Source organism: Pituophis catenifer, unplaced genomic scaffold (assembly GCF_029215685.1).
Source record: "Pituophis catenifer annectens isolate HBS135680 unplaced genomic scaffold, rPitCat1.0.hap2 SCAF_1, whole genome shotgun sequence".
In the NCBI taxonomy this organism is placed as follows: Eukaryota; Metazoa; Chordata; class Lepidosauria; order Squamata; family Colubridae; genus Pituophis; species Pituophis catenifer.
The window spans coordinates 3428911-3452884 of NW_027256881.1; the positions used below are offsets into that span (position 1 = coordinate 3428911).

Below are 23974 nucleotides of genomic sequence, written 5' to 3' on the forward strand. Positions count from 1 at the left end.
ATTAATTTTAAATTGATTTTAATGTTTATGTAATTTTTTGTTCGTTCTTGTAAGCCGCCCTGAGTCCTTCGGGAGAAGGGCGGCATATAAATTACATGAATTACATAAATAAATAAATAAATAATCAATATACAGCTTCAGTGCTCTCAAGGATTTTACTTACACACACACACACACATCAAAGACTGAAAGGGGCTGGTGATAAACTGTCAGCTTAATGTCCTCATCACGGCAAATTGTGTGTACCTTGACTTGCCACCGTTTGTTTAGTGACCGTTCAAAGTTACAACAAAACTGAAAAAAGTGACTTATTCACACATACGACAAACGCAGCATCCCCACAGTTATGTGATCACAATTCAGATGTTTGGCAACTGACTCGAATTTATGACTGTTGCAATGTCCTGGGGTCACATGATCCTCTTTTGCGACCTTCTGACCAGCCAATGACAAACCAGGTTCGCTTAACAATTGTGTTACTACCTTAACAACTGCAGTGATTCACTTAACAACTGTGGCAAGAAAGGTCGTAAAATGGGGCAAAACCCCGCTTAAAAACTGGCTTGCTTTGCAACAGAAATTTGGGGCTCAATTGTGAGGATCATAAATGCTCTTCAAGTCAGATTTGACTCAACAAAACACACCTGCCTCACTTAGCAACAGAAATGTTAGGCTCAGCTATGGTTGTAAACTGAGGACCAGCCGTATTGGTAACTGCAGAGAGAACGGCTGCCAAGAAAGGAAAAGGAGGGATGAGAAATCTCTTAGAAATCTTGCTACCTTTGATGACTTGGAAGCCAAAAATTTGGGAGCCACTGATTTGAATGAACACCCTCAGGAAATCTAGATTAGGATGGAATGTGATTTGTTGGCAACCTGGGTGGGTAGGAGAGTTCATTAATACACAAAGGAATCATTCATCATTAAAGTTTTCTCCTTCCCCTGCTTTTCATTTCTGCAGCCAAATTTTCATCTTGGGAATAGGGGAACATATCTTTACCGAGGGATAGTTGTTCGGGAAGATTAACCATGTATAAATGTGTAGAGGAGTATGGGGTCCTTGGTGCTCTCTGAATTAGTTGTTTTCATGCAGACGTTTTGCTACCTAACTAGGTAACATCATCAGTGCTAAAAGGGAGTGGGATGCGGTTTCATTTTATAATACAGGTGGTTTGTCCTGTAAATCAGGAACGACCATCTCAGACAAGCAACCAAACAATAAACAACAGCCTAATCAAGAAGCCACCAAGAACACTCCCACCAGCATTGACAGGCAAGCCGCTTGTATATAAACGGTGAGCGAACCCCACTCCCTTCTAGTACTGATAACGTTACCTAGTTGGGTAATGAAACGTCTGCAAGAAAATAAGCACCAAGGACCCCACAGTTCAACCCTGAGCTACAAATATTCTCTTCTATTGCATGGAGTATGCCTGCCATGTTATTTTTAAAAACCGAGATAGGTTAAAGGTCTTAGGAGCTTAATCTTAACCCTCCCGTAAGTTCTTTCGTTTTGGCAGTTGTTGTGGGAGGAATGTTAAATCTTTAGCTAAATATTTGACGGTGTGGCCATCAAGTTGATGCCAATTCTTAATGTCAATTTATCGAACAGAAGAGAGCTGGAAGGGACACATAAATGATTCTTTTAGAACAGGGGTGGGCAAATATGGCCCCTTTATGACCTGTGGACTTCAACTCCCAGAATTCCTGAGCCACCTTGGCTGTCTCAGGAATTCTGGGAGTTGAAGTTCACAGGTTATAAAAGGGCCACAGTTGCCCACCCCCGTTTTAGAATGATTCTGCCCCCAACCCAGTCTTTCTCATCTTCCAGAGCTGGCTGGGGAATTCTGGGAGTTGAAGTCCACCCATCTTAAAAGCTGCATGGGTAGAGAAACCCTTGCAATAGTGTAACATTGCAATTATATTTGAGTCCATCTTGCTAAATAAGCCTAAATGCCATTGCTATCAGAGTGGGATTCACATAATTTACCTACCGGTTCGCCCAGCACCGAAAATGTGAGTTTGTACGCTCGCTTTGCTTGCACACGCCACCACCACGCATGCGCCCAGCCTTCTGCGTATGTGCTTTGCTCGCACACGTGCACCTCTGGCCTCAAAAACGTGCCTAAATCAGAGGTGGGTTCTAATTTTTTTTACTACCGGTTCTGTGGGCGTGGTTTATGTTGTGGGCGTGGTTTGATGGTCATGTGACAAGCAATTCTTTACGATTTAGCAGAGGTACTGGTCTACCAGGCTTTTAACTGCTTGCAGACCATACCGGTCTACCCATTTGTTTTGGGAGTGCACTGGTCTACCACCACACTGCCTTTTATCGCTGATCAGCTGTAGGACGGACCTTTGAAGCGCCGCGGCAAGAGTTTAAATAGTTTTTTGCCGCTCTGCCACTACCGAGAGCATCGGAAACCGCTTTCAGGCAGCTTGGCGTCAATTGCCAATCTACCACCACCGAGCGGTTTACAAGGAGCGGATCTGTTCTAGCCGATCAGTTGGGAGGTTTCTTGGCTTCTCAATTTAAAGTGACAGTGTCTTGGATTTTTTCCCTCTTCTTTGTCAAGTGAGCCCTGATTTGTTTTCCTTCTAGCCGATCAGCTGGGACTCGGGAGGCAGCGAATAGATTGGGGGTAGGACCAGGCAGAGGTGGTATTTACCAGTTCTCCGAACTACTCAAAATTTCCACTACCGGTTCACAAGAACCGGGGAGAACCGGTAGCAACCCACCACTGGCCTAAATAGAACAGCATAAGAGCCAGGGCAGGTAGGCAGGCCCACCCGCGACTTCCACTACCGCTTCGCCCGAACCGGCTGACTCCCACCTCTGATTGCTATGCTATATAAACCAACCTTATATTCTTCAAAAACCATGGACTAAATTAGAGGGATTATCGAAACACAAATAGCCAAGGAAAGCAACATTAGCAGGTTCTCTCTCTAGCGCGAGACAAAGTAATGGTTTCAAGCAGGACATTTGTGATGTCACAAACGGTAGCAAATTGACCGTGATTTATTATTGCTATATATTAGCGGCACCAGAACAGGATGGATGCTGGCAAGATTTTCAGCTCTGGGTGCCAAAATATCTCACAGCAAGCCTTAGACAGGGTGCAGGCTGAATTTGGGAGGCTGGGCTTCCTGCCCAAGGCAGAACCGTGTCTTAAACTACCCTGGTATATTAATTACTCATAAATATATAAGCAATGAAAACCAGCTGACCTTTGACTAGGTGTGGTGCCAATTAAGTGCACATCTATCTGATGTCAAGGCCAATTTTCATTCTGATGAAAATTGCTAATATTCAGCTCCTCCTGAATTGCGACTGTAATTAAGAACAAGTTATGACTGCATTATGACTGTTTGCTCTGCAAACGTATTAGTCAGGTGAGTCTCAGATGCATTTTCCGGGTTCAAGATTGCATTCAACTACAGGTAGTCCTCGACTTACGACACTTGGTTTAGTGACCGTCACAACGGCACTGAAAAAAAAAAACCGGCTTATGGCTGTTTTTCACATTTACAGATTTATTGCAGCATTCCACCATGGTCAAACTGATCAAAAGTGAGGTGTTTGGCAACTGACTCATATTTATGATGTGTCCCAGGGCCAATGGATCACCTTTTTGCGACCTTCTGGAAAGCAAAGTCAACGGGGAAGCCAGATTCTCTTAACCACTGTGTTACTAATTTAACAACTGCCGTGATTCACTGAACAAGAGGAGTCATAAAATGACAAGAAAGGTCGTAAAATGGGGCGAAACTCAGTTAACAACTGTCTTGCTTAGCAACAGAAATTTTGGGCTCAATTGTGGCCAAATGGCAAAAACTACATACATACAGTAGTGGCCAAAATTGTGGAAACCTTTTGGGAAAAGTGTGTTTTTGAGGTTTGATGGCTAATAACACCATTTTTTTTTTTTGGAGTTTCAAGATAATCCTATTCCACTGCTGGAATGGCCTGGGAATAGTCCAGACCTTAACCCAATTGAAAATCTATGGAGCCGACTAAAGAAACTTGCTAGTCAGAAGCGACCCAGCAATAAAAACCAGTTAATAGAAGCCATCATTCCATCTTGGTTTCACATTAGAACAGCTGCAGAACTAAAAGACTTGGTTCACTCCATGGGAAGACCTTGTAAGGCCGTCATTCATGCTCAAGGTTACCCAACAAAGAACTGACTTGATAATTTTCGTTTTTTTCTCTGGTGATAATTTTTGTATATCTCGTTTTTTTCTACGTGTTTCACTTTTCTTGTTTAGACTGTAACTGCTATTCTGATAGCAAATCCTTCATAAAAGTTATTGCATTACATTCTTGATTAAATTATCTTTTCATTGATATATAATTTTATGGTACTATTCCAAAAAAAGTGATGTTATTAGCTAGTTTTAGAAAATACACTTTTCCCAAAAGGTTTCCACAATTTTGGCCACTACTATACATACATACATACGCAGACAGACAGACAGACAGACAGACAGATTACAATATAGATATTGTAAGGTACTCCGAGTTATTGTATGGCAAGACGGGAGACTAATAAATTTTACCAACAAATAAATATAAAAATCTAGGCAAGATGATGAAAGTTAACCCAATGAGCTATTGAAAAAGCTGGACACCCACCCCCTTAAATCTAAACGCTCTCTCGGATTTCCTCTTCTGGAAATGTGAAGTTTTCTTTTGGTAACGCAGGATGTTTAATGAGTCTTTGGTTTAAGTCTCAGGGATAGGGAAATGTGTCATTCCATGTCTGGGGAGGAGAGCCGAGAGCCATTTTCTCGTGGGAAACGGCCTCGCTCACCTCACCACAAGAGACGACTCATCCTCTACTCTATTCAGCCCTGCTCAAAAACTCCCCGAGACTCGGTGACACCATCTTTTATATTTAGGCCAAGGGAGAAATCAACCCAAAGACACCTGCGGTAGAGGCACACATCTGGAACAGGAGAGGGCAGGATTCAACCCTGGGATTCAACTCCCTAATAGTCTTTAGCTGGGTTGCCTGTCTCTCCAGCTGTTATCCATCTAGGCTTACTCAAACCGGAACGTTTCCGTGCAATCATTTCCTTCCAGATAAAGGATTGGCAATCAGAAAGGGAATTATCTTTTTTTGGGATGTTTTCCCGGGTTCAACTATAAGACACTAATTTAAAAATATAAAAATCAAATCCCGCTTCCCCCCGCCATGTGTCCTGCTCTCTCCTTTGCCATCTTGTGGTAACGGGTTTTTTTTATAATGGATGATCTTAAGGGTTTCTCCCCCGCCCCATGTTTTTATTGTTGTAAGGTGTTGGATATGAGAAGGGTGGCAAATAAATTTTGTGATAGATAGATAGATAGATAGATAGATAGATAGATAGATAGATAGGAGATATAGATAGATGATATAGAGATAAATGATAGATATATATAGATAGATAGTGACAGACAGACAGACAGGTATAGATAAGAGATAGATAGATTAGATAGAGATAGATTATCTATCTATCTCTATCTCTTAGATAGATAGATAGATAGATAGATAGATAGATAGATAGATAGATAGATGATATAGAGATAGATATAGACAGACAGATGATAGATGAGATAATCGATCTATCTCTTATAGATGATATAGAGATAGATAGATGAGATAGATGATAGATAGATGAGATAGAGATAAATGATATAGATATAGATATAGACAGATGATAGAGATTAGATAGAAATAGATAGATGATATAGAGATAGATAGATGATATATAGAGATATATAGACAGATATAGATAAGACAGATGATAGATGATAGATAATCTATCTATATCCATCTATCTCTTATAGATAGATGATATAGAGATAGATGATATATATAGATAGATGATAGATGATATAAATGATATAGAGATAGAGATAGATATAGACAGACAGATGATAGATAAGAGATAAATAGATAGAGATTAGATAGAGATTATCTATCTATCTATCTCATAGATAGATAGATAGATAGATAGATAGATAGATAGATAGATAGATAGATAGATAGAGGTAGATGGATGGATGGATAGATAACCAAAGAAACAAATAAACCACTAATATTCACTAATGTAAAGTACTACAAGTAGTCCTCGACATCTGATCGTTCAAAGTCACAATATGAGGTGCCTCCCCCCAGGGGTTCTGGTAGCTGCCCATCCCCCAATCACGCAACCACATTTCAGGCACATGGCAATCCGTCTGCAATTATTTTCCAGTTTTCAGCAAAAAAATGCCCCATGCAGAACAATGGGTTCACTTAATGACAATGATGATTTGCTTAACAACTGCAAAGAAAGATTATAAAATCAGATCAATCATGCAATGTCCGCTTTATAGCCATCACAGCTTATGACCGTAGTGGGCAGACCTTATGGTCGTAAGTAGAGGACTAGCTGTAGATATAAGCAGAAACTCACCTAATGATTATAGCATTCACTTTGAATCTGCCACAAAGGAAGGTTTTGAAATTGAGTCGGTCATGTAATGACTCACTTTGTGACCATTACTTAGCTTATGACTGTAATGGACTACTTATAGATATAAGCAGAGACTCGTTTAATGACTATGTTCGCTTTACAACCACCACAAAAAAGGTCATAAAATCACATCAGTCATATGGTCACACTTTATGACCATCACAATTTACAATCCTAATGGACAGGCAATACGGTCGTAATTCGAGGTCTACATGTACTGTATAGAATCTGATTCTGTTTGCCCCTAAAATGGCTTGGTACAGGTGTCTTCATTGCTAAGCATTGCAATACAGGTAATGCTCAACTTATAACCATTTATTTAGTGACGATTTGAAGTTAGGACAGCATTGAAGAAAGTGACTTATGACCATTTTTCACACTTATGACCATTGCAGTAACCTCATGGCCACATGATCCAAATGTGGTTGCTTGGCAACTGGCTCGTATTTATGACGGTTGCACTATCCTGGGGTCATGTGATCTGCTTTTGCGACCTTCTGACAAGCAAAATCAACGGGGGAACCCAGATTCACTTAACAACCGTGTCCCCAACTTAAAACAGCAGTGATTCACTTAACAACTGTGGCCAAAAAAGGTTGTAAAATGGGGGCAAAACTCACTCTGTCTTGCTTAACGACAGAAATTTTGGCTCAATTGCAGTTTTAATTCATAAGAATCCTTGTACTGAATACTTTCTACCATTTTAGAAAGAAAAATGCACGTTGAATCAAACCTTCTGAGAATGCTCAAAGCAAATTTGATTCAGAGGGGATGCCAAATTTGCATCTCTCTCTCTCTCTCTCTCTCTCTCTCTCTCTCTTTGGAAGCCGGTGTGAACGGAGCAAAATAGCCAGACTAGTAGCAACTCCGAGAACTGGGACCCCATAGACAATAAGTTGCTGCCACAGACTGGACGGAAGTGATTTTTCAAGTTTCCTCCCCCGTCAGGCAAGCATTCCAGGAAGCGCTGAGTTCATTATGAATAGAATGAAGACCAAAGAGAGGAAGTTGCTGGAAAAAAATCACGAAGGAAGCCCACGAGACAGATGGAAGTCACAAAACAATTCTCCCATTCTCTCTTATACAGAGAGAGAGAAAGAGAGAGAGAGAGAGAGAGACAGAGTGTGAGAATGAGTGAGAGAGAAAGAGAGTGAGAAAGAGACAGAGTTAAAGAGAGAAAGCAAGAGAGTGTTAGTGAGAGAGAGACTGAGAGAGTTAAAGAGAGAAAGAGTGAGTGTGACAGAGTTAAAGTGAAAGAGAGTTAGAGAGTGAGTGAGTGAGAGAGACTTAGAGTGAGAGAGTGGAGAGACTGAGAGAGTGTGAGAATGAGTGAGAGAGAGTTAGAGAGAAAGAGTGAGTGACTGAGACAGTGTTAATGAGAGAAAGAGAGTGAGAAAGAGACAGAATGTGTGTGTGCGAGACAGAGAGTGAGAATGAGTGAGAGAAAGAGAGAAAGCGAGAGACAGAAAGTGAGTCTTTTAGAGAGAGAGAGTCAGTTAAAGAGAGAAAGAGTGAGTGAGTGAGACAGTTAAAGGGAGAGAGAGGGACCGAGAGAGAGTGAGTGAGTGAGTGAGTGAGAGAGAGAGAGAGAGAGAGAGAGAGAGAGAGAGAGAGAGAGAGAGAGAGACCCCAATCCCCGGTCTGTAGATTTGCACCGGTCTGCAGCATGCCAGAAACCGGGTCGTGCAAACAAGCGAAGCCCCATCCACGGGATGCAGGCAGCCAGTACACAAAACCACGCCAACTCCGGTCCGTGGAAAAACTTTTCTCCACGGAACCGATCCCTGGTGCTCGAAAGGTTGGGGGTCACTTTTCTAGTCCAACCTCCTACTCAAGCAGGAGACCCTATATACCATTTCAGACAGGTGAGTGTCCAGCCTCTTCTTAAAAGCCTCCAGGGATGGAGCACCAGGGGTGAAATGTAAAATTTGTTACTACTGGTTCTGTGAGCGTGGCTTGATGGGGGGGGGGGGGGTAATGTGACTGGGTGGGCGTGGCCAACTTTTTTTTTTTTAACTTTTCAAAGCATTTTTTCTATTGCTTTGAAAAGCCTTTGCCGATCAGGCAACTCATCTGGGATTGTCAGAGACTTTTCAAAGCATTTTTTTTACCACCTCTTCGGCCAAGAGGTTACAGAAAAAAATGCTTTGAAAAGCCTCTGATGGTCCCAGCTGAGCCGCGCGATCATCAGAGGCTTTTTTTTTTTTTTTTTTTTACTTTTAAAAGCATTTTTTCTTTGGAAGAGATTGTAGAAAAAATGCTTTTAAAAGTAAAAAAATTAAAAAAAAGCCTCTGATGATCGTGCGGCTCAGCTGGGCATGGGGAGGGGGGGCGCGCAGGGATTTTTGCTACCGGTTCTCCGACCACCCGCCGCCATCGCTACCGGATCGGGCGATCCGGTCCGAACTGGGAGCATTTCACCCCTGGAGCACCCACAACTTCTGGAGGCAAGTTGTTCCACTGGTTAATTGTCCTCACTGTTAGGAAGTTTCATTGTTAGGAAGTTCTATAGGCATATTTGTAAAAAGAAAAGAAAAGGGGGGGGGGAAAAAGGAGGGGACAAACCAGGCAGTGTTTGAAGACTTTTAAATATCATGTTCTGGATCTTCTCTTCAAACCCAGGGCCTTCATTTTCTCTCTCCATCTTTCTAAATTTGACCTTGATTAGACTCCAGGAACAAAACAAAACAAAAAAAATCTTCAGTTTTAGCACCCAGCCATTTTTTTGCAAGACAGATGTGGGAGAGTAACATTAAACCTCTGTAGCAGGCTAGGAGTGCCAGGCGAAAGACAGAAGAAGAAGAAGTTGGGCAGACAAGAGTTCAGTGCAAGGAAAAACCTCATCGGCAAGCAGGAAATAAAGTATCAGGTTTGGTTCCAAGCAGAATCAAATTAGCTATTTTTAGCTAATTTTGACAAGCAGGGCTGGAAAATATCTTGGCAAGCGACGGTGAGTTGGATGAGCCCAGTTCGGTTCCAGTTCAGCATCAGATTTAGTGAGAGGTGATCGCGTGAGTCATCGCCCTCAGGGAAGAACTCAGCCGTACAGGGGTGGGTTCTAATTTTTTTTTACTACCGGTTCTGTGGGCATGGCTTATTTTGTGGGCGTGGTTTGATGGTCATGTGACAATTCTTTAGGATTTAGCAGAGGTACTGGCTTTTAACTGCTTGCAGAGCTGTACCGGTCTACCCATTTGTTTTTCGAGTGCACTGGTCTACCATCACACTGCCTTTTAACACTGATCAGCTGTAGGGCGGCCCTTTAAAGCCCCGCGGCAAGAGTTTAAACAGTGTTTTTCTTCTAGCTGATCAGCTGGGAGGCAGCGAAAAATTGGGAGGCGGGGCCAAATAAAAGGTAAGAATAACGCGGGGGGAGAGGCGGGAGAGCCCAGCTCCCGAACAAAGAGAACTGGTTTGGTGACGTCGGTTTGGGCCGAACCGGGAGGAACCCACAACTGGAGCCGTATAATATGGTGGTTTTGCTGGCTGAGGAATTCTGAGAGTTGAAGTCCACAAGTTTTAAAGTTGCCAAGGTTAGAGACCCCCGTTTTAAGTCATTTCAACAAATTACCATTGGCAATTTCATCAATTGTGGTCTTAATCAGAATGTTTTGGGAGAAAATCTTTAAGTCAATTTCAATGTCCCTGTGGAGATGGATAATGGGTTTATGTGTGGTTATCTCAAAAAAAAAAAAAAAAAAAGTCTCACACCTTTTACCCAATTTGGGGGAATTTGCACACGTTTGGGAAAGCATTGCTCTATGGCTTCCAGTTTCTCTTCTGAAGAACCATCAGAAGAGGAAATCTAATTTCTGAGAAAAAAAGAGGGGAAAGCCCAAAGTAAGATGGAACGCAGGCTCACTTACACATACTAGCTAACGTTCAAAAGCATTAAATTCTTTCAAAGATTTTGGTTAAAAGCCACACTTTCTTTGGGGCCATCACCTGGAGAGTCATATGCCTAAGGCGGTATTTCTCCACCTTGGCCACTTGAAGACGTGAGGACTTCAACTCCCAGAATGCCCCATGTTGGCTGAGGCATTCTGGGAGTGGAAGTCCACACGTTTTCAAGTTGCCATGGTGCAGAAGCAATGGTCTAGAGCAGGGGTCGGCAACCTTAAACACACAAAGGCCCTAACCGGAAGCCCCCCTGTTCAATTCTGGAGCCAACCAGAAGTCCGGTTCCCTCCACCATAGTGTCTCCTCCTAGCGCGGCGTCCTTTTTCTTCTATTTATCCTAACTGAAAGCCCTATCAATTGTGGAGCTGTCTGGTGACAGGGAGCCACAGCAAAGGGATGAAAGAGCCACATGCGGCTCCGGAGCCACAGGTTGCTGACCCCTGGTCTAGAGCAGTGATGGCGAACCTTTTGGGCACCGAGTGCCGAACATACACATTGTGTATGGCCGTGCCTGTGTACGCGCCGGAAATTCGAAGACCAGCTGGCTGGTGCGTGCATGCGTGTTTTTGGTCGTTTTTCAGGAAGTTTTTAGGCAGTTTCTCGGGCCAAAATACCGGCACAAAACAGCCTGGAAAATGGCCTGAAAACAGCCAGGAAAAACGGCCCAGTTTTTGGCTATTTTCCAGCTCTCCGGTGCTCACAAAGACCAGCTGTGCACCAGAAACCAAAAGAGCAGCTGACGATGGCACGGATGCCCATAGAGAGGGCTCTGCGTGCCACTTCTGGCACGCGTGCCATAAGTTCGCCGTCACAGGTTTAGAGGAGGGGTGTCAAATTCAAGGCCCGCAGGCTGGATCCGGCTTGTGCAGTGCTTAAATCTGGCCCGCAGGCTGGCCTGGAAATATCAAAGGACCGGCCTGTGAGGCCCCCGCGAGGCCCGTTTTCGGCCTCCATGGCCTCCTGCAACACTCTGCTAGTCAAAGACAGGCCGTGTGGGGGCCCCCAGCCCTTGAAAAATTCCAGTTTGATGCCCCCTGGTCTAGGGCCTTGCAGAAATATCAACGTAGACCCCGAATTATGAATGGAAATCTTTCTTTCTTTCTTATCCCTTTTGTCTTTCCCACCCATTCCAGCCCTACGCATGAAGCTGGGCAAGCAAATGGATTACAGGTGGTCCTCGATTTACGACAATTGAGCCCAACATTTCTATTGCAAAACAAGAGAGTTTTTAAGCGAGTTTTTACGATCTTTCTTGCCACAGTTGTTAAGTGAATCACGGCAGTCGTTAAGTTAGTCACTGGGTTGTTAAGTGAATCTGCCTTCCCACATTGACTTTGCTTGTCAAAAGGACGGAAAAGGGGATCACGTGACTCAGGATGCTGCGACCATCATAAATACAAGTCAGTTGTCAAAGTGTCCACCCATTGCTTCTTGTCCTACCCTCAGGTGCTTTGGAGAATAGCTTGACTCCCTCTTTTCTGTGACAGCCCCTCAAATATTGGAAAAATGCTATCATGTCAGCCTTCATCTTTCTGTTCGTTAGACTAGAGCCGGGATGGCGAACCTATGGCACACGTGCCACAGGTGGCACGAGGAGCCATATCGGGGGTGGTGGTGGTGGTGCACAAGCTCACCTCCAGTATGCTTGTGCACGCTGGCCAGCTGATTTTCAGGCCTTCTGGGCCCACCAGAAGTCGAGAAACAGGACGTTTCTGGACTCCGGAGGGCCCCCAGAGGGTGGGGAAGGCCATTTTCACCCTCCCCAGGCTCCTAGAAAGACTCTGGAGCCTGGGGAGGGCAAAAAACGGGTCTACTGGGCCCACCGTGCCATCACTTGCCAAAAGCGGGGGGAGCACGGCGGGTGGGGCGCATAGAATTATGGGTGTGGCCACGTGTGCATGCAACCCCCCCGCACTCCCCCCACTTTTGGCACACGATGGCAAAAAGGTTAGCCGTCACTGCACTAGACATACCCGGTTCCAAATCCACATGTATCTACAGGGGAAGAGAAGCTCTTTAAGTTCTAAGCAGCACAACCTCATCGGCAGTAATAAAAGCAAGTTATAGAACTGGAACAATGACAGAATTATAATGGCAGTGTCAGGTTTCGAGGTCGTCTCAAATAAATTGCATTTCAAACAAAGTCTTTGAAGGAAAACTCCAATTTATTAAGCACGACATTCTAACTCCGACTCCATCGCAGCCAACACTGACTTCCAGACCCAAAACCCTCCCTTTCCGTTCCCCACTCCCCTGCACTCATTGGCCACCTTCCAAATCACTCTACCCCTAATCTTCTGCTCCAGCTCAAAGGAATTTCCCCCCTCCCATCCCATCTCCTAGGGGATGTTATCTCCAGGGAAAATAAGTAGGTGAAAAGTCAAACATCCCTTTCCAGACCCCTCCGCTTCTCTTTCTTATGTCAGCACTAGAGTAAATGCAGCTTTGAAGTGCTGACAGGCAGCTTATAAAAGGAGTCATATATGGATAAAGAAGGAAAAGAATGGCTGTACCAGGTGATCAGGAAGAAGACACAACTGCCCAATACTTAAAATGGGGAGATTAAATGGAATCATGTAATACCACTCCTTCAAGTTCTGGACTGGAAGCTATTAGGCCCAATTAGAGACATACAGAAACTAGGAGACGGTGAGTTCTAGTCCCGCCTAAGACATGAAAGCCAGTTGGGTGAGTTTGGGCCGGCCAGTCTCTCTCAGCCCAACCCACCTCACAGGGTTGTTGCGGTGTGGAAAATAGGAGACAGTACTATGTTGGATACCTGAAGTTACTAATAAAGTACAGATAGTCCTAAATGTTCCTTTAGTGACCATTTCAAGTTACAACGGCACTGAATAAAAGTCACTTATGACCGTTTTTCACACTTTGTAGCATCCTCATATTAACATGATCAAAATTTGAATGCTTGGCTTTGTATTTATGACGGTTGTAGTGTCCTGGGGTCATGCAATCGCCTTTTGCAACCGTCTGATGAGCAAAGTCAATGGGGGAAGCCAGATTCACTTTAACAACCGTGTTCCTAACTTAACAACTGCAATTGATTCACTTAACAACTGTGGCAAGAAAGGTCGTAAAATGGGGCAAAACCCCGCTTAAAAACTGGCTTGCTTTGCGACAGAAATTTTGGACACATCTGGGGTTGTAAGTCGAGGACTGCCTGTACTCTGTAAAAGGGGGCAAGACTGACTTAAAAATTGTCTTGCTTAGCGACAGAAATTTGGGGCTCAATTGTGAGGATCATAAATGCTCCTCAAGTCAGATTTGACTCAACAACATTGCAGCTAGGACCCTGTTGGTCAAGGAAGTCCGGCCGGCAGGGTCCAGGAGAAGGGCTGTGGCCCTTGCCCTTCGGAACATTCCAGAAGGACCTCAAAATCTGCTGACAGGTTTAGGGCCACAATGGAGGCATTTCATACTGGAGCTGCTCAATGGACCGAGATGAGACTCCACTTCGAGCCCATATGATTCTGTTTGTTTGTTTTTTTTTTAAAGATAAACTTACTTAACATCGGCCTATTTAATATTTGAATGTTTTATTTATTATTTTATTACTTTATAAAATAAAATACAAAAATACAAAAGCAAATAGTAGGACAGAGGGAGGGGGAAGGTGAAAAGAGAAGTGAGGAAGCTATTGGAATAAAATTAAGATATGGCTGGAAGAAATGATACAACAATGTATTGATTTAAAATCAGAGCTGTTCCTATTAGGTATCCCCACAGAAAAAATTAGTAAAGAAAATATCTATTTGATTATACATGTAATAACAGCTGCAAGGATTGTTTATGCACAAAATTGGAACGCAGAGAAAATACCTTTGGAAGGAGAAGTAATTAAAAAATTTTTAGACAGTAATTAATGTAGAAGTAATTAAAAAAATTTTTAGACAGAAATGAATAGATTGATTTTGATGATTAAAGACAGAGAAGATTCAGAATACTTCAAGATATGGAATCAATTTTACCATTGGTTAGAAAAGAGATACAAATAAGTAAATTAATAGTTATGTGCAAAAATGATACAATTAGAATATTGTTGTTAGTGATGAATTGTTGTAATGGACTTGGCAAGAATGAAGATAGAAGAAACAACAAAAAGGAGAACTTTTGGAGACAACACCGAGATGGCACATGGAAGGAATGACTGATATATTAAATGTTTGTTTGTCTAAAAAATAAAAAACTTTTTTTTAAAAAAAAAAGAGAAGTGAGGAAGAGAGGGGAAAAGAAAAAAAAATATTTGAACGCTTTGTACACCTTTGATTTATTTATTTATTTGTCATATTTAAGAACTGCCCGTCTCCTTCTTGGAAGGGACTCCGGGCTGTGTACAATAGAGTATTAAAAGTGTAAAATGTAAAATGTAAAATTTAAAAGAAAACAAGGCACGATAAAAATTGATTAAGAAGCCGGGGGAGGGGTGGGGGTGGGCCTGTCAGGTGCGAACCAGCCCCATGGCGGCCTGCTCATCGGTGTGCCCCAAACAGAGGCAGAGAGCCATGTTTTTACGCCTTTACTGAAAGCCAGGATAGTGGGGTCTCCTCTCACCTCCGGGGGGCCGGGGGGGGGGGCGCAGACCCTGTTTCCACCAGGGGTGGGGGTGGGGAGTAATGGCAGAGAAGGCTCTCTTCCTAGACTCCCCCAATTGGAATTCTTTAACCGACGGGGTTCGCAACATACGTTCCCTGCCTGACAGGGAGGGATGGGCCAGTGTAAAGGGACAAAGACAGTACCATAAGTAAAGTGGCCCCATTCCATGTTACCTATGCAGAGGTGATATTCAGCCGGTTTGGGGCGAACCGGTAGTGACGACCTGCGGGTGGGCCCGCCCCCGCCCCCGTCCCCGTCCCCGTCCCCCTGCAATCCCGTCCCATATCGCTGTGTTTTTGATGCTGCGTGCATGTGTGTATGGCATGCTCGAGCGAATTGCCGTGTTGTTTGATGTTGCACAAATGTGTAGACGGCGTGCGCAAATTGCCATGTTTTGTGACGCCACACACATGCGCGCACATTTCCAGTGCTGGGCAAACCAGTTGCTACAGTATGTGAATCCCACCTCTGTACCTATGGGCTTTCAAGTTTTATGAGGTTTGTAACGGTGACATATGGGCGGCATATACATTTAATAAATAAATAAATAAAATGTTCCCCTAGGAAGGGGGGGGGCAAGCTTTTCAATGCTAAATAACATTGGCACAATTCAGAGGCACTGACCGTATTTTTTGGAGTGTAAGATGCACCTTTTCTCCCCCTAAAAGGGGGTGAAAATTTAGGTGCGTCTTATACACTGAATGTAGCCCCACCCACCCACTGGCCCCCATCCTTTGGCCTCTGCCTCCCACCAGTTTACCTCCTTGCAGCAAGCAGCAAGAAGAAACAGCCTAATTAGCACAAGTTGATTGGATAGGCCGCCCTGCGCGGGCCTCTGCTGCTTGCTGCAAAGAGGTAAATTGCTGGGAGCAGATTTTTTCTTCTTGTGCTAATCAAGCTATGCTGAAAACGAAAATGAAACTAAAGCAGGGTGTTTGCTGTAAGGAGGCAAAATTACTGAGAGGCAGATTTCTTTTTCTTGTTTTCCTCACCAAAAAAGGTAGGTGTATCTTATACTCCAAAAAATACGGTAGTTCTTTATGCTGCCTCCAAAGAAAGAATGGTCATTGCTGAATGAGACAAGAGACAACCGCACCCTCTAGTGTCTGTTAAAAACAAAACTAAGAAAAAAAGTTTTCCCAGAAAGGAGCACATTTGAAACTCACATTGAGGAAACGGGGAAAAAAATCCAACTCCTGTTTGCATCCACAGCCAGCGTGTATCTACATTAGAAAGTAGGGGATCACTACATTCTAATGTAGGTACATACCAATTCTCGACTTACGACCACATTGCTGCCCGACATTTCTGTTGCTGAGTGCGTTTTGCCCCATTTTACACCCTTTCTTGCCACAGTTGTTAAGTGAATCACCACAGTGGTTAAAGTTAGCACTTAACAGCCATTAAGTGAACCTGGTTTCCCCCACTGACTTTGCTTCTCAGAAGGTCGCCAAAGGGGATCGCATCCTATGACCTCAGGATATTGCAACTGTCATAAATACGAGTCAGTTGCTAAGTGTCTGAACTGTGATCACATGGGGATGCTGCAACAGTCATAAGTGTGAAAAACAGTAACGTTTTTTCAGCACCATTGTAACTTCGAACAGTCGCTAAATGAACCGTTGTAACCTGAGGTCTACCTGTACAGCCAACATCCTTCCAGGCGGAATTAAAATTATGAAAGCAGTTCTAATCTGCTGGGGTTTTAAATTGGGAGGCCAATTAATTTAATTTATTTTTAGTTATCTTAACTTTTATATTGTACGTTATTTTAATTTTCGGCTGTTCTCCGTCCTGAGTCCCTTCGGGGAGAAGGGCGGGATATAAATTCAATAAATAAATAATAATAATAATAATCAAACCCAACTTTCATGATGGCCACAAGACAGCCGGCAAGTAGGAAGAAAAACGAAAGAGATAAAAAATAAAAATGTAGAAAGAAAGAAAGAAAGAAAGAAAGAAAGAAAGAAAGAAAGAAAGAAAGAAGGAAAGAAAGAAACAAAGAAAGAAACAAAGAAAGAAAGAAACAAAGAAAGAAAGGATGGAAGGAAGAAAGAAAGAAAGAGGAAATTAAACCTTTCAGAGATATCAACAGCAAGGAATACATTTCACTGAAAGAGCCAGCTGATTTTATTTGAGAAAAAAATACCTATTTTTCTCTTTCAGCCCATTTTGCATAACTGAAGGATGAGATGCTACCGATTAGGCTTCCTCTATTTTTAACGGTTACCTTTCTGGCAGCCAATGGCTACAGTCCAAAACCAACCACGACATTCGATTCCAAAGAGGAAAAAAAAAAAGAAAAAAGAGTTTTCCAGATAACTGAAGTGATAAAAGGAAGAAGCCGGCTCTGTGGTCTGGCTATCACCCTTCACCAAAGCGTAAAATCATCTCCATGCTTTTGGCAAGGTGCGCTTGCGAGAACCCAGCCACTGTAAATAATTTTAACCTAGAACTCCCAAGGATGGGTTAACCAGGTGCAAATCAACAGGCCAGGTAGATGAAAACACAATGATGGAAGATGGGGGTTTGGGGCAGAGATTCAACCTGGGAATTTGGATTTTTTTTAGAACCACAACTGGAAAGTTCAAACCAACTTTGTCTTATTTGGCTTCTCGGTTAGTTAGTTGGTTGGTTGGCGGGCTGGTATGTTGGTTTGTTTGTTTATAAAATTTATAGGCCATCCCATCTTCAAGATACTTAAAGATGACTCTGAGCGGCTCACAGTCATAAAAACTATATAAAACTCTATAAACTAAAAACAGTATTTGGTCTTGCAGCCCGTGATTAGATGAAGAAACTGTGGTAAGGCATTTTTTTATACTTTTCAACAGAAGAGAGTATTTATAGCTCAGGGCTGAACTCTGGGATCCGTGGTGTGCTCTGAGCTTCATTGTTTACTTGCAGACGTTTCATTACCCAACTAGGTAGCATTATCAGTGCTACTGCAGATGTTTCATTGCCAAACTAGGTAATATCATCAGTGCTACTGAGAATGGTTTTCATGACCCCCCTGAAAGTCCATGTTTCGGAATGAGCAGCGCCCTAAACCAGTGTTTTTCAACCTTAGCTGCTTTGAGATGTGTGGACTTCAACTCCTAGAATTCCCCAGGCAGCATAAATCACACATCTTAAAGTGGGTAAGTTGAGAAACATTGTCCTAAGGGATATTTGTGGATAGATCTGAGTCCAGTTCTCCGGGTATCCTGGAAAGAAAAAAGCAGCTAGGATTCAAGCATCATGCTAAACTATAATTCGGCTCATAATATTCTGTCAAGCCAACCACTGTAGTTTGTAAGCCATTTTTTATAGTTTAGCTCCGTGACGGCGAACCTATGGAACCTACGCGGAGCCCTATTGGTGGGCACGCGAGCATTGCTCTAGGTTAGCTCCAGTGCGCATGCGTGCACTGGCCAGCTTTCCGGTCCCATCAGAAGTTGGCAAATGGGCCGTTTCCGGCCTCCGGAGGGCCTCTGAGAGGTTGGGGAAGGCCATTTTCGCCCTCCCCAGGCTCCTAGAAAGCCTCTGGAGCCTGGGGAGGGCGAAAAAAACGGGCCCACTGGGCCCACCGTGCCATCGTGTGTGCCAAAAGCATGGGGAGCGGGGGGGGGGGACATTGAATTATGGGTATGGGCACGCATGCACGCGTTCCCCCCACGCCCCCCCCCTGCTTTTGGCACCCAACCGCAAAAAGGTTAGCCATCACTGGTTTAGCTTAATGTGTGAACCCATCTGACTGCAGCTGATTCAACAAGCCGAGATTAATGAAAACCCAATCGGAGGATACCGGGCCGTTATCTCCTACTTAAGAAATACATTGTACCGGTAGTCCTTGATTTACGACCACAATTGAGCACAAAACTGTCGTTGCTAAGTAAAACATCTGTTAGATGAACTTTGCTCCATTTTACAACCTTCCTTGCTGCACTTAAGTGACTCACTGCAGTTGTTAAATTAGTCACACGGTTGTGAAGTGAATCTGGCTTCCCTTGTCAGAAAGTCGCACAAGGGGATCACATGACCCCGGGACACTGCAACCATCATAAGTACATGCCAGTTGCCAAGCATCTGAATTCTGATCACATGAGCATGGGGATATTGCCATGGCTGTAAGTTTGAAAAAACAGTCGTAAGTCACTTTTTCAGTGCTGTAGATTTTGGTCACTAAATGAACTGTTGTAAGTCGAGGATTACATGTATATCCTGCCCTCTAACTTGACTCTAAACCTGACTCACTAGACTAGACGTTTAACTTCTGTAACTGCTTCAGTACTATTTTGGTTAATTTTAAATCCAAAAATCTATTTAATTTAAACCCCACCAAAATCTATTTTCCTCTTGCAGGCCACAGTGGTTAGAATGCAGTATTGCAGGCTAACTCTACCCACTGCCAGGAGTCCGATCCGGACCTACTCAAGATTGACTCAGCCTTCCATCCTTCTGAGGTTGGTAAAATGTATTAAACTCCTTCGGTAAAGTGATTTAAATCAGGGGTGAAATGCTACCGGTTCGCACAGGTTAGGGCGAATCAGTAGTGATAAAAGCTACCAGTTTGGGCAAACCGGTAGTAAAGAAAAGCTACGAACCGGTATTTCTGACAATCAGCTGTGCCGCGTGATTTATATTCGCTAGAAAGCAGGAAATCCTGCTTTCTAGCGAATCTAAATTGCGCGGCACAACTGCTCCCCCCCCTCGCTGTTCTATTTACTTTGTTAAGCCTTCTTTTTCCACGCGAAGCATGTGTTTGGTATGCATTGTGCATGCGCGTGCATACTTTTGGCACGCACTGTGAATGCAGCGTGCTTTTGGCGTGCACCTTGCATGTGCAGGCAGCGTACTAGTGGCAATCCGCGGAGGATTTCACCACTGATTTAAACCCACTTCCGAGGTCAGTAAAATAATTTCAACCCCACCAAAATCTATTTTCTCTTGCCAGCCCCAGTGAGACAGATCATGCAAATATGCTTATTTTCTCCAATTCCCCCAAAGGTTTCAGTGTAAAATCTCAGTCTTTGAAAAAGTTGTTATATTATTACATTATCAATATTACGGTGATGAATACAACAAATATATGTATTATGATTGTTTAAAAATAACTGTACCCAGTCCACACATTGGTTGATGAAAATTGAATGTTATATAAATAAAATAAAAAAAAAAAAAGGAGAGAGAAAAAAAAGAAGTTAAACTTACCAAGTAGAGCAGAAAGGTGTGAAGACCAGTTCCAAGCCCCACCGAGGACAGGATGCCTAACCCGGCCCAATAGGCGCACCATAAAAGCTTTTTTTCCATAAACTGCACATACTGAGGAAGAAGCAAAAAGAAAAATAAATTCACCAATGGTTCTAAAGAAAACTTGTCCTATTGGTTAGAGTGCAGTATTGCAGGCTAACTCTGCCCACTGCCAGGAGTTCAATCCTGACTGACTCTTAAATGAGCTGCGGTGGCGCAGTGGTTAGAGTGCAGTACTACAGGTTACTTCTGCTGGCTGACTGTAATTTGGCAGTTCAAATCCCACCAGGCTCAAGGTTGACTCAGTCTTCCATCCTTCCGAGGTCAGTAAAATGAGGACTCAAATTGTTGGGGGCAAGATGCTGACTCTATAAACCACTTAGAGAGGGCGGTAAAGGACTTTGAAGTGGTATATACCGTACTTTTCAGAGTATAAGACTCACTCCCCCCCCCCAAAAGAGGGTGGAAATGTTGATGCATCTTATACACCGAATACCACATTTTTGGCCTCCCTAAGCCCTGCCCCTCGTGTCCCGTTTTTTTGCAAAAACGCAGTGCACAGAGGTTTTGGGAGGCCTGCAGAGTGCTCCTGGGGGCTGGGGAGGGCAAAAATGGCCCTGTTTTTGCAAAAAAATGGGTAAAAAACAGGCCTGTTTTTGGCCTCCCAAACCCCCGTGTGTTGAGCTTTTGCCCTCCCCAGCCTCCAGGAGCACTCTGCAGGCCTCCCAAACCCTCTGTGCATTCTGTTTTTGCGAAAAACGGGATGTGCAGAGGGTTTGGGAGGCCTGCAGAGTGCTCCTGGGGGCTGGGGAGGGCAAAAACTTTTTTTTTCTTGCTTACCTCTTCGAAATCTTGGTGCGTCTTATACACTGGTGCGTCTTATAGTCCGAAAAATATGTAAGTCTGATTGCTATTGCTATTGCCAGAGATCCATAAAGTTTGGTTAGCCTCGGCTTATGTCTGCCTCTGTAACTTCCAAAGGTAGGGTAGGGAGGTGAGTTATTTTAATTCAAGCTCAGATTGGATGTCTCTTTCTCGTAACTATCCTCCTTTCGAAACAACCTACTTCTTCGGCGGCTTAGAGGCCGATAAGTCATATCTTATCCCGCTCATCCCGAATTAGAAGCTTGAGAAAATGAACAGCGGCCTCATTCTAATTTAAGAATCTGCAGAGTAAGTGGGACAGATGCTAGGTTGTTTTCGGGAAAAGCTGATAAATATAGTTAGTTTTTGCTTCTTAAAAAAAAAAAGTGTACGGTAGCAATACAAGAGAATATTTGTAGTCACGGTTGAAATGTAGAGTCCTTAGTGCTCTCTGAGCTTGGTTGTTTTCTTGTAGACATTTCATGACCCAACTAGGTAACATCATCAGTGCTTAGAAGGGAGTTTCCTAACTTTTCATATATTAGTGGCTTGCCCTTTCAGCATTGGTGGGAGTGTTGTGATGGTTCCTTGACTAGGCTGTTGTTTACTCACTGATTGGTAGTTTTCTAGTTTTTATCCCAGAGCAATAATTGCACTCAACCATGAACTAAAGGGCCACCATCAGTGAGCTGTTGGACAGCATTACTTGATCTGTTGTGTGGATGTTTGGGTGGTTTAGGGGTGGGGAATTTGTGGTGGGTGGGTGGGGGGTGTTTGGGGATTGTTATATGTGTTGGACCTGGTCTTTGGGTGTTAAGTGAATTTCGCTCTATGGGTATACTGTATATACACGTACAATGACAATAAAGTTATTCATTTATTTATTATCTAGTGTTAATCTTAGTGTTGCCATCAAGAACATTCTCACCAGTACAAACAGACCAAGCCACTGGTATATAAATATGAAGCAAACCCTGCTCCTTTCTAGCACTGATGATGTTACCTAGTTGGGTAATGAAACACTCAGAAGAAAACAACCAAGTTCAAAGAGCAATCAAGGACCCCAAAGCGTGCAGTACTTGTCAGCAACAACCTATCAAGCATATGAAGTCTAATAGTTGATTAAAAGATGAGTGGTAATGTGAGACCATGGTAAAATGCTGGACTTGTTGTTAGTTGCAAAGTCATGTCCGACCCATCGTGACCCCATGGACAATGTTCCTCCAGGCCTTCCTGTCCTCTACCATCCTCTGGAGTCCATTTAAGCTCACGCCGACTGCTTCAGTGACTCCATCCAGCCACCTCGTTCTCTGCCGTCCCCTTCTTCTCCTTTTGCCCTCCATCGTTCCCAGCATGAGGCTCTTCTCCAGTGAGTCCTTCCTTCTCATTAGGTGGCCAAAGCATTTGAGTTCCCTCTTCAGGATCTGGCCTTCGAAAGAGCAGTCAGGGTTGATCTCCTCTAGGACTGATCGGTTGGATCGCCTTGCAGTCCAAGGGACTCGCAGGAGTCTTCTCCAGCACCAGAGTTCAAAGGCCTCAATTCTTTGGCGCTCAGCCTTCCTTATGGTCCAACTTTCACAACCATACATAAAATGCTGGACTAATATCTGGTAAATCCAGGGATATCTCTGGTTAAGAGTGTTCTCGTAGGGTAATTCCACCTATAGCAGAGTCCCCCCAATTTTTTCAGCTTTATAGACTGTGGGAGGGAGGGGAGGGTTTTCCACAAGCAGCGGGCAAGCACGAACATAGGTCCATTTGCATGAACAGCGAGCACATGCAAATAGGAGCATGCATGCACACGCTTGCACGCCCATGCTTGCACACGTGTGCTCACGTGCCCCTTCGGCAGCCCGGTTCCGAACGGCTCAAGGCCCGGCAGTGGGCAGCATGCTGCCCAGGGGTCGGGGACCCCTGACCTATAGGATCGTTGCGAGGATAAAAGAGGTTCCAAAGAATCTTTAAATCTCTCCTCTGGCTTGGTACCCATGTGCTAATTACAGCTTGGATCGAAAGAAAATGTGTGTAAACCCTTTGAGAATTCGGGAAAACACCGGATTAAGGTTGCGCGTGTACTTTACCCGTTGATGTGCTCCCTCGATATAATACGTAGATGTAAGAATGGCAAGCAGCAGTAGGAGGGACACCACTATCCTTCGGCGATGCCACAGTCTGAGGAAAAGGAAGAAAAACTGCGGTTACAATCACAGATCTGGAAAAACGAGCGCAGAGAGTCTCTTGACTTGCGATCGTTCATTCAGCGACTGTTCCAAGTGACAACCGAACTGGAAAAATGTGACTTTTGACTTTTCCTTGCACTCACAATGACTGCAGCAGCCTTTTAATCATGTGATCAGAATTGAGGGGCTTTACATTCTGTTCTTAAATGAAAACCAAATCATAAATCTTAAGTATTTCTATAGACTAGGGATGGGACCCGCAACATTCCTTGCCTCCCCGCTCTAGTGGGTTGGATAGATGTGACCGGGCCCTCAGATAATATGGTCCCTATGCCATAAAGGGCTTAAGCCAGGGGTCGTCAAACTTGGCAGCTTTAAGACTTGTGGACTTCAACTCCCAGAATCCTCCAGCCAGCTATGGAGGATTCTGGGAGTTGAAGTCCACAAGTCTTAAAGCTGCCAAGTTCGAGGACCCCTGGCTTAAGTGGTTATGGCCAACACCTTGAATTGGTTCCAGAAGGAAACGGTGTCACACATGCCGCTTTCAGAGCCTCCAGAACTGTCTGCACCACTGTACTCTGCACCAGGTGTAGCTTCCGAATGCTCTTCAAGGGTAGCCCCATGCAGAGCGCACGACAGTAATCCAACCGAGAGAGATGACCAGGGTGCAAGGGACTGTGTGC

At 43.8% G+C, this 23974-nt stretch overlaps 1 protein-coding gene across 3 annotated transcripts in view; it reads right to left on the reverse strand.

Moving 5' to 3' along the window:
• VMP1 (vacuole membrane protein 1) overlaps positions 1–23974 on the reverse strand; it is a 155485-nt gene that overhangs the window by 97582 nt on the left and 33929 nt on the right. For all 3 annotated transcript variants that reach the window (XM_070932001.1, XM_070932003.1, XM_070932002.1), the window contains exons 4-5: positions 23193–23283; positions 20209–20319 (exon numbers count right to left, since the gene is read on the reverse strand). In XM_070932001.1, coding sequence (XP_070788102.1) covers positions 20209–20319; positions 23193–23283 — 202 coding nt within the window. The remainder of the gene's footprint in view (positions 1–20208; positions 20320–23192; positions 23284–23974) is intronic.